At 41.6% G+C, this 11,136-nt stretch overlaps 1 protein-coding gene across 6 annotated transcripts in view; it reads right to left on the bottom strand.

Moving 5' to 3' along the window:
* Nek10 (NIMA related kinase 10) overlaps positions 1 to 11,136 on the bottom strand; it is a 228,364-nt gene that overhangs the window by 91,183 nt on the left and 126,045 nt on the right. For all 6 annotated transcript variants that reach the window (XM_031361786.1, XM_031361785.1, XM_031361787.1 and 3 more), the window contains 3 exons: positions 7,474 to 7,603; positions 6,863 to 6,933; positions 1,724 to 1,937 (listed from right to left, as the gene is read on the bottom strand). In XM_031361786.1, coding sequence (XP_031217646.1) covers positions 1,724 to 1,937; positions 6,863 to 6,933; positions 7,474 to 7,603 — 415 coding nt within the window. The remainder of the gene's footprint in view (positions 1 to 1,723; positions 1,938 to 6,862; positions 6,934 to 7,473; positions 7,604 to 11,136) is intronic.

The raw sequence follows: 11,136 nt of genomic DNA, 5'->3' as shown, positions 1-11,136 counted from the left end.
AGAGCTTAGCTCTGAGGGGCCAAATGCTGGACCTGGGGGTGGGGAAGTGGTAGAGCTTAGCTCTGAGGAGCCAAATGCTGGACCTGGGGGTGGGGAAGTGGTAGAGCTTAGCTCTGAGGGAACAGAAGTGGTAGAGCTTAGCTCTGAGGGGACAGAAGTGGTAGAGCTTAGCTCTGAGGGGCCAAATGCTGGACCTGGGGGTGGGGGTGTTTATTTACTCATATGTTTGAGATTTTTCACAGGTATATTTTTATAGCTTAGAACTGAAAATAAATTTATAAAATGGTCCTTCTCAAGGTGCTTTACTAAAGATAAGAGGATTCCTCTTGTTCAATGTTAAATGAAATCTTCCCATTCCCATGTCAGTCTAATAAAAAAAAAAGTGACCCTTTCATATCCAACTGTAAACTGGATAAGAGTTGTGCAGCACAGAATTTAACGCCAAGCTGTAAAGTCTCATTAAGGCAGAAAGAGCCAAATCTCCTGCATCTTACTCTACTAAGGATATGTAATGTGTATGGGAGAGTGTGCTTCATACCGCTGCCTGATCTTATGAAGTCTGGTGGAAAATTACAGGGAAGCCTTGCTCCCTACATGGTGCTCAACAGCAATGAGAGCCACAGCTCCAGGTCACCTTGTCCTAAAATCAGAAATCCACTGTAGATCAGCCTCGAGTCACAGCTGAGCTCAGCAGTTAAAGTAAGGAGGAAGAGTCTTCCCCAAGAACCAAAAATATGAAATCCTCAACTTCAAGATGGGTGAGTGTCAGCACAAGCTTACACCATACAATGAAGACCAGCTCACTCCACAGCAGGGTGGACCAGCTCACTCCCAGCAGTAGGGACAAGCTCACTTCACAGCAATGCTTTCCTTCCCTCTAGAACACCTTTGAAATGCTGTTACTGAAGAAATCAGAACAATCTCTTCTTTGCGATTGACCTCTTGCCTCATTCCCTCACAGAAAGCAAGTATTAAGGACAGTGGGAAGGACTCAATGACCAGATATAATGACAAGAATGAGTCCTGTGGTCCTGGGGCCTGGAGTCTCAGCCTTGGGACAGGAGCATCACTTCTGAGTGCTGCTGAGGGCTATGCACAGCAGTCAGTAGACTACTAAGCTCCAGGAAAGGAAAGTCGGACAGAGCAAAAGCATTGCCAGCCACCACATGCCCAGGCAAAAGCTCAGGAGACCTTAAGCTATGCTGAGAGATATACTAGATACCACAATAGTCTACAGGTCAAAGAAAAACTGGAAAGAAAAACTCAAAAGTATTCAGATTTGAGACTTTGCAACAAGTCCAGCAGCAGACAAAGAGCTTACACAGACCAGTAAGAAAAATTGAAGGGCAAATGTTACTTTCTTCTCTGAGTGAACTTAACAAGTTTATCCTAAAGTGAAACAAGATGACTAAGGAATATAAATATGTATAAGCACTAGGAACTACACATACAGGCCATTAGATTAACATAAGCACTGTCTAAGAGCACTTTCTAATGCTCTGGTTTCACATTAGACAATAAATCATGGATAAGTTCTGTGGAAGACAAGTAATTCGGAATTATCTAAATTTATTTATAGAGAATATGTAACTATATAATGATTAAACATTTCAGATTTTTGACTATTTTCCTTACTTTAGGCAAGTTTTTCTTAAGACTAAGATGAAAAACTTCAGATAGACTATGAGAAGGCCTCATGTAGGATTAAGAGATTTCTAGTTACCTGGGACAGAAGAGCCAGCTCATGGTGACATGTGACAGCATTCCTGTTGGCTTCCATAAAATATCTCTGTGTGCGCCTCCGCTCTCGCTCCAGTTTCCTCTCCAAGGCTAGCTGGGATGTGGATAAGCTGTCTAAATACTTCATCATGACATCTGATATCATGGAACTAACTTCTACAATATCTGGGCGGGCTTCCGCATCAGGAGTGAGGCACCTAAGAAAAGACAAAGTATTGTAACAAAAATCATCGATGTGATGGCATGGGGGATGGGGGAGGTCAAGTTCAGTGCAACTGGGTGTCTATCATGGAATCTGCACCCAAGAGCAGCTGAGACAAAACAAGCATCAGACACAGCTCTGAATCCATCACTAATCAAAAGATAATCTGAACACTGGGAAAGGGGGCAGTTATAGGGCTTTGAACTAGGACTCATAGCCCAGGGTTGCAGGCATGTCTTGATTCCCAGGTCTCGTCTCCAGGTAAAAGAAGGCGTCAACTTCTCCTGCATGTCTGACTGCCTTCTGAAATTATAGCCTACTCACTAATCAGCAAAACAAACGGGGCCCCTTTGAAGCAAGTTAAGGGAGGAAAGTTTCTGGGAGGTCGCAGCTTTTTGACCTTTTCCAGCTATATTCAGTCAATATTAACACAGGGTAGAGGGTCTTACAAAACACAGACAAATATAAAATCCAGTGACTTAGAGGTATGGGATCTGTATAGAGTCAGAAGTAAAACCCCACCATTCAGGAGTCTGAGTCAGGAAGATCATGAGCTCGAGGCCAATCTGGGTTGCAGTATCTTTGGGGGGGGCAGTGGTGTTACTTTAAATATATTTTTAATTTTTTTAATATCATAGCTTATCTTGGTGTATGAAAGAACAGTTGACAAACTTCGAGAATCTGAGCTAAAGATGAAAAGCTGATGTGCGAAAGCTGATTAAATATAAAGCAGGGAGTGTTGCGACCTTTCTTACAACTGGCTATGAGCATTCTCGTTCGTTTCAGGGCCGGCAGAGGTGTTCGCAACTCATCCTATCTGATTAATTTCATTTCACTGGGTCTTGTTTATGAGGGTCTTATACTAATATTCTGTGTTTTACTTCTGATAATAGAATTTCAGGCATGGAGATGACTTAAGTTGGGATACACTGTTATGGATAATCTTCATTGGAATATGTCCTCAATTTTTCTTAAGAACTTTTGCTTACATAGTTTGGCACATTGAATGCTAATGTTTCTGTGGTCTTGGAGGCAGAGAATATTATCAGGCATGGTGAAGTGAGTGCCATTCACATTTCATCTAGCTACTGTCAGAAGGCCATTAACACAGCCATGGAGTCAACTGGCAAGATCACTGCACAGTTTGCATTTCAGTTTATAAACTGATGCATGATGGGATTTTAATGTTCTAATTCATCACTGCCAACTTCTTGAGAGGAGAAGGTTGTGCCTCTTCACAAAGACATTAAATAGCATTTAAGATGCAACCTGGCTCCCGAGAACTATTTGGTGAATGACCAAATGAATCCATGAATGCGTGAACACAGCCTAACGCCTACACAACTATCCTTAATCAAGATGTCTACATAAAAGCTTGTGGACTTCCAGAAACACACTGGCAAGGGTTGCCATGGAGCTCCATTGATCACTTGAGTATATCAGACACCTTCTTCAGAGACACATATATGCTAAAGAATGGCATGGGGTACTCTCCAAAGATTCCCTAACCAAATAAGCATAAAATCATGTTCTAGGGAGCAGGGGGGGAAATCCTAGAGTATTGCTCTCATTCACCAAAATTGTGCTCCAATCAAAGATGAGATGGAAAAATTGCAAGGAATACTGTCTTCATGTCATGTTTTATGAAACAGTTAGAGGCAAGGTGAGCCTGTAAGGACTCCATTGTTATCAGAGCTCACAGCTGCCTCTCTAATCATCACGTCTGCTTGGAAACAAAGCACCAGACAGCTTATGCAGCCAGGCACAAAGCAAAACTCACACACTTGGAATAGGTTTACACAAAAAGGAAATATTCTTCCTTGGAGCAGAAAAGGGAAAGAAAGGAAGACAGGAAAGTAACTCGGCTGCCTCCATGCTGCTCCTCCATGCACTGCCTGGTAGAAACAGCAATGCTGGTGCCAGGCTGAGCAGCAAGATGCTGTCTGGCTTTGTTCTAGACCCTTCAGGGCTGCTAAATAATTCTGCCAATTTAAAAGATCACCTAAAAAAGAAAAGTTTTGATAACAAAATGAGTGAATAGAAATGCAAATACTGTGGGCTGTGCTTGACAAAAATGTGCAAAGTAAAACTGGGGTGCTGAGAAACTGAAGAACTGAGGTGTGTATGGCTGGAAATAACAGAGTTTAAGAGTAACTATAAGAGTGGCTGCTGGACTGTAAGCCAGCAGTCAGGAGGCTCAGACAGACAGAGAATGAGCCCAGGCCAGCCTGGCTTAAACAGCAGGATTCTATCCAAAAGGAAAAAATCACTATATTATATCAGGTATAGTGGTGTTTTTGTATTCCAAGACTCTGTCTAGTTGCTGGCAACTGGCTCTGAACTTAATAATTTGCTGAGTCACTGATGGTTTTTCATATATATATATGAAACCTTACACCAATATTTGGTAGAAAATGAGAGACTGAGAAAATGGCAAATCAGAAATTATGCTCTAATTCTTGTGCAATTTAGTTTTTCAACACTATAAATTCAAAGCAAATTAAACATGCAATTGCATTTAACACAATAGATTTTGGCTTGAAGTTTTCTAGATTTAAAAATTTCCCAGTGTAAATGTAGAAAATGAGGAATCTTGAATTTTAAATGAAAATAAAGTCTGCTACAGCATATGCCCTGCAATTTTAATTTATAGTTAGCTATAAATTTAAATTTCCAGCTCTAACTTAATGTCATTTCTTAATATTTTAAATGATCAACACCATGAAAAACATTTGATCTGGGGGCTGTATCAGTGGATAAAGCACTTGTCAACAAAGGGGCAAGGACCAGAGATTGGATCCCAAGAACCCATATAAAAGACACACTTAAAAGCCAGAGAGAAGGAAATCTCCATGACAAGTTGGCCAACTGGACTATCTAATTGGTGATCTCTGGGTTCAATGGTGAAACTCAGACTCAACAAAAGTAAAGAATGATTTAAAAAGACATCAAACATCATCATTGAATGCCAAACACATGTGCCCACACACATGCACCCACATATATGTGAACATGTATACAAATGTGTACACACACACACACACACACACACACACACTATAACACCACACTCATTTAATATAAAACAACAACAACAAAGCAGTTAATCTGGAGTCCCCGGTAAATGTCATTCATCCTTTGAAACATCATGATTGCAGTGAAAGCAGAAACCTGTCCAGCTAGGGAACTCTGGGACTCTTGACATCCAAAATAGAAAATATTCAGTTCAGCTTGATGGAGCAGAGAAATACTGTTGGTCCTGGGCAAATTCCAATGTCCTTGACACTGAAACAAGTTGTCAGCCATAACCTCCCAAGGTAGTGTTGACTGGGGTCTGGTCTAACTCTGCTACTAAGTTAAAACCAAGGTAACAAGTGGTGTCTGCCCTCAAGTCTACTTACTGAAGGAGACTGAAACACACAACAGCAAGCGTGTGTGCTTATGTATGATATTTTAGGGGCATTAGCTATTTTTGTTATTATTATTGCTGTCACCAAATATTAATACCTGATAAAAAAGCAGCTTAAGGAATGAGGAAGGGTATATTTCTGTTCCTGCTTAAGGCAGGATACAATCTACCATGGTAGAACAGTAGCAGGAGCATGAGGCAGTGAAACATGAGCTGCTTCTAGTCCAGTTCCTTCTTGAAACCTCAGGAGTGGCCCAGGATCTCTGTCTATAGCACTCTGGAGCTTCTTTAGCCCACAGCTCCAAACTTTTCCATTTTTCTTCCATAAACCAGTCACACAAAGGTCTACAAACATGTATTAAAGTTTCTCACAGCAACAATGCCACTGTCAGTGCCAATTTTATGGTTTTCCCCCTGGCTTCACAATCAAATTACCAGACAAAAGCAACTCAAGGAAAAGGGGTTCCTTTTGACTCATCACATAGGATGAGATACAGTTCCTCGTGATGGGAAATCATGAGGGCAGGCATGTTATGTGACTACACACATTGTGTGAGGAGAAAGAGTGTCTGTGCTCGGCTCCCTCTCTTCATCTGGGACCCCCGCCTCATATGGCAGAACTGTCCATATCCAGGGTGGATCTTCCCTCATCAGTTCAGCATTTCTGGAAATTCTTCCACAGATATACCCAAAAGTATGTCCCTGAGGTGATTCTAAATCCATCAAATTGACGACAAAAGTTAATGGTCACAGAATTACAGACACTGTGGTTTTTAAGTGGGCAGAAGGGCATGTAGACATTGGGGTAGTCGGAGTAGCTTCCTGATCTGAGATGTTTCTGTGGCCATCTGAGGGAGTTAGGGCAAGAACCATGCATGCGTCTGAGAGGAGAGGGTTTCAGAAGAAAGAATCAGCAGGCAAAAGGTCATAAAGGGAGTAGCTGGAACCTGAAGAGCAGCAGACAGGATCAACCTGAGTGAGGCAGTCAAGGACAAGTTCCTAAAGTCAGGAGGGACTTGGCACTGGTCTGGGGGTACAGAGAGGCATTGACCTTTATTAAACTCCTTCTATATTAATGGGAAAAAGCTCTCATTTTTTGAGAACTTAGTATAAAATACAGTATTACTAATGTTTAAAAATATTTTCAGTTTTATCATTGTTCACAGCTCTTTGAGCTTATATTGTTACTCATTCTTCCATATTTGTGTATATTCCTTTATTTCACAAAAGTATTTTCATACTTTCAACTTGTTTCACACATATATTTTTCTCATTGACATAAAGTCTATAGCTTGGCCTAATAGCTCTCTACAGCATCTCAAGTTCCTCTCAGATGTCCCAATGGTTTTCAGGGAGACACTGTTACTAAGGATGCTTAAACACCTTGCTAGGTTTGGATTACCCGAGGAGCCTTTCATAAGTAGTTACTCATATGCAGTGAACATATATACATAGAGGCATGATGTAGTTTATGGTAGTTACTTTATATTGTAAGTTGTGAGACTATTTACCTTCTAATGGTATCTGTCACTTTTTCAGAGTAGATACCTTCTGGCACTGGCTCATATACAGCCTCCACTATCTGCAAGACAAACAGAAAACAGTAGCACTGTCAAAGGACCAAGGTGTCTATGAGCAGTCATCTGAGGTTACAGTGTGGCTTGCTAATAAATAACTTTACACACAAATTTTAATCAGAAATGGAAACATCTCAACAAATGAAAATCAATGCAAATTAGACAGTTCTAGACTATAGAATCATTTTCTCCAAACTGAACTAAAGTTAACCTTAGGCTCCTGATAAATTAATACATAGGATGACATAATATGTAGGCCTAATGCATGCACTGGAGATGTAGCTCAGTGGAAAAGTACTTGTCTGACATTTGAAGGCCTTAGGCTCCATCTCCACTACCACAAAGAAACAATACTCAGAAATCCATTTTCATAATTTTATATGATAAATGAATATAACTACATAGAAGTATATATCCAGTGTAATAGATATTTAGATGAAATGAGATAAGATAGAATTGGTCATATAGGAAATCAAACAGTACATGCTTTGAAATGACAGTTGTGTAAGTCACAACAGGAGGCCCCTTTGCTCCCAGTGGCCTACTTTAGTAGCCAAGGAGAGCATGTTGGTGCTACAGAAGGGAGGACTCAGAGTCGCCATCTGATAAAGGATGCAGCCTGCAGCCCAGACATCAGCCTTCTCACCATACGGCTCACTCTTCAGGACCTCTGGGCTGAAATACATAAAGGATGTTAATACATACTACAGAATGGAAAATAAAATTGGCACTGGAATAAGTCCAGTTTTCAAGTTGGTGGTGTTGATATAAAAAACAAGTCAACAGACATTAAAATAACCCATAACAACTTTACACTGTACCCCTACTTCTCTCAACCCTTTTTGGAGAGTGTCTCCTTGCAGTAGATAGCAATTAACATAGACACCCTCAACAAGTCACTCTACAGATAGTAAAAGACTGTGGGGTACTCAGCCCTAAACAAGAAATACGGATTATACCACTTCCCCTTGAAGCCACAGGATCTTCACAGAGAGAGGACAGGAACATTCTAAGACTCAGAGGCAACGAATAACATTAAATAGTTGTTTCCAGACACAAGATAACAGAGCACTTAGGAATTTACAGTAATTGTAACAGTACACACAAGACCTATGCAAGGTCCAGACAGACAAAATCCCAGCATAGAAAGGTGAAGATGGTCACAAAAACTCACCATTATCTGAGGAGCTACTGGTATTTGAGAGATACTAGGAGAGATGGGAGTCTGTTTTCTCAAATGATATTACACCTGATGCATCTATCCCACACTACTGCCAACAATGGCTGGGCAATATAAACTGGATTGTATAAGGAAAGACAAGAAAGAAAGAAAGAAAGAAAGAAAGAAAGAAAGAAAGAAAGAAAGAAAGAAAGAAAGAAAGAAAGAAAGGAGGGGAGGAGGGAAGAAAGGAGGGAGGAGGAGAGGGAGGGAGGGACAGAGGGGGAGAAAGAAAGAAAGAAAGAAAGAAAGAAAGAAAGAAAGAAAGAAAGAAAGAAAGAGAGAAAGGAAGGAAGAAAGGAAGGAAGGGAGGAGAGAGGGAGGGAGGGAGAGAGGGGGAAGGAGGGGGGACAGAAGAAGAGAGGAAAGGAAGAATAGAAGGGAGAGGGGGTGAAAGGAAGAAAGAAAGAAAGAAAGAAAGAAAGAAAGAAAGAAAGGAGGAAAGAAAGAAAGAAAGAAAGAAAGAAAGAAAGAAAGAAAGAAAGAAAGAAAGAAAGAAAGGAAAAAATGAAAGAAGGAAGGAAGGAAGAGAGAGAAAAAGAAAGGAGGGAGGGAGGAAAGAAGGAAGGAAGAACGAGCAGAATTGGGTAGGAAGCGATAGGAGGTTGGAGAAGTAGTTATGGGAGGAAGTGAGTGGAAGAACAGATTCAAATTACATTATATGACATTCTCAAAGAGTTAATAAAAATATCATTTAAAATACACTTGTACTTGAGGGCTGACAAGTATAAGGGCTGAAATGATTCAATCAGTACTTGTGTCTGCCACCAAGACCCACAGGGTGGAAAGAGAGAGACTGACTAACACAAGTTGTATTCTGACTTCTACAAATATGCCCCCCACACATGTAAATGTAAAATGTAAAAGTGAAATGTTTAAATTTAAAAACTAATTACCTGAAATTCTTAACTACTGCTTCAAGTAAACATATCAAAGAGCCTTCTTAAGACTTGGAACATGAATCAATAGTAAAGTGGGTGCCCAGCATATGGGAGGTTCTACATTCAATCACCTGTACTGCAGGACACAAATAGACAACTACATAGTGTCCCTGAACTATGGCTGGCCTCACAAAAATTTAGAAGCACAATCAAGCAGTTCAGTTTATGCTGGACAGTTTTATGTCAACTTGACGCAAGCTAAAGTCATCTGAGAGGAGGGAACCTCAATTAAGAAAATGCCTCCATAAAATGCACAGAAGCACACAAATCTGCAGGACATTTTTTTTAATTGCTGAACAGCTTATTGTGGGTGGTGCCAGCCTGGGTCATGGTCCTGGGTTCTATAAGAAAGCAGACTGAGCAAGCCATGAGAAGGCATCTAGTAAGCTGCTACCCTCCAAAGGCTCTGCATTAGCACCTGCCTCCAGTTTCCTACTTGTCTACGTTCCTGTCCTGACTTCCTTCAGTGATGAACAGTAAGTGTAAGTCAAATAAACTCTTTCCCCTCAAGTTGCTTTTGGCCATGGTATTTCATCTCAGCAATTTTAATCCTATTTACTAAGGTTACTAAAAGTCACAGAGCTCTTCCACCTGTCCTTCAAGGAGCTTATGTCTGCTACCAGAAGGCGTTCCAAGACACTTTTCTCCTCTCAGCCTGCCTGACACAATATACAGGGCACAGAACTTCTCCAAAGGGCCCATAATCTATAGTCTAAAGTCTGTAGACCCATGGGGCTATGTGTCTAACAATAAATACTTATTGCTGAAGGTCATGTGATGACCTTTATTCTGTGACGAATAAAAATGCAGGGTTATAATTTTTAACATGTGAGAATGTGGTCTCTTCCTTTTCTAGCCATCTGGCTGTAAGTAGGGTGTGAGGGTGACCACCTTTAAATCCATTGTGGGAAGTGATAGTAACTACCTTGGGCAGCTCTTCTGAAATTACCATGCAACTTCAACAACCTGTAAGACGATTTAAGAGCGGTTGTAAATTTGGCATTTTCATTTACTTTAGTATGAAGGAGCATGTAGCTCTATTAGTAACATCCCTCACCTTGTAGAATGTAGCACAGCTAGGAACTCAAAATATGAGACATGGTAATGCACATGTGTAAGGGCAACACAGCGTATTTATCTCCTCTTCCTTGGTGACACCACAAAGTTCCCAAATCCCAGGCTTGCCCTCTACAGTGGGTTAGGAGACTCTCCAGTTCTGGTGCCTGAGGTTGGCCACATGATTGGCTTTGGCAAAAGTGATGGAGGAAAAGGCTTGCAAGATATTTGCTCTCTCTTTCAGCTCTTGAAATTGTTTAAAGACAGCCATGCAACTGCCCCTAGGCTTGCCTCCTGGGTGATGAGCATCTCACTCCACTGGCCCCTCCACAGCAGCTTACTTGAGGTGACACATGAGCTAACAGAATCTTAGCAGGCTGGCCAACACTGATCCACAACCTCAGCTGGAACCAACCCCATGTACCAGTATACAATGTTTGGGAGGGGAGAATTAACTGTATGAAGCCACTAAGTCAAGAAATAGCCTGTCTGGGAAAGAGCCGCCATTTTCTCTCCGGTGAGTTTCTGAGACCAGAGCAGCCAGCCGGGAGGCACAGGCCCCACGAGTCCCAGGGGAGCCGCAGGGCTGCAGAGCAGTATCCTCTCAGCTTCTGAGTGACAGAGGAGGATCAGCATCCTTCTCTGCCCCTTCCCTGCAAGTGGAGGGCCTAACTCCAGGGAATGCCTTAAGCCAGAGACTCCAGCGAAAGCCGGGTGAGTTTCTGAGACCAGAGCAGCTGGCTGGGAGGCACAGGCCCCACGAGTCCCAGGGGACTTGCAGGGTGGCAGAGACAGGACAAGCACTAGTCAGAGACACTAAGAACATCTAACACCAAAAAGCAAGAGATGGTGGAAGGCAAACACAAGAATCCTACCAAATGAAACCAAGACTACATGGCTTCATCAGAACCTAGTACCCCCACTGCAAGTCCTGGATATCCCAAAACACCGGAAAAGCAAGAATTGGATCTAAAATCATATCTCACAATGCA

This window comes from Mastomys coucha, unplaced genomic scaffold (assembly GCF_008632895.1).
Source record: "Mastomys coucha isolate ucsf_1 unplaced genomic scaffold, UCSF_Mcou_1 pScaffold9, whole genome shotgun sequence".
Taxonomy (NCBI): domain Eukaryota; kingdom Metazoa; phylum Chordata; class Mammalia; order Rodentia; family Muridae; genus Mastomys; species Mastomys coucha.
The sequence above is the reverse complement of the archived record's forward strand: the minus strand, read 5'-3'. Positions and strand labels throughout refer to the sequence as shown.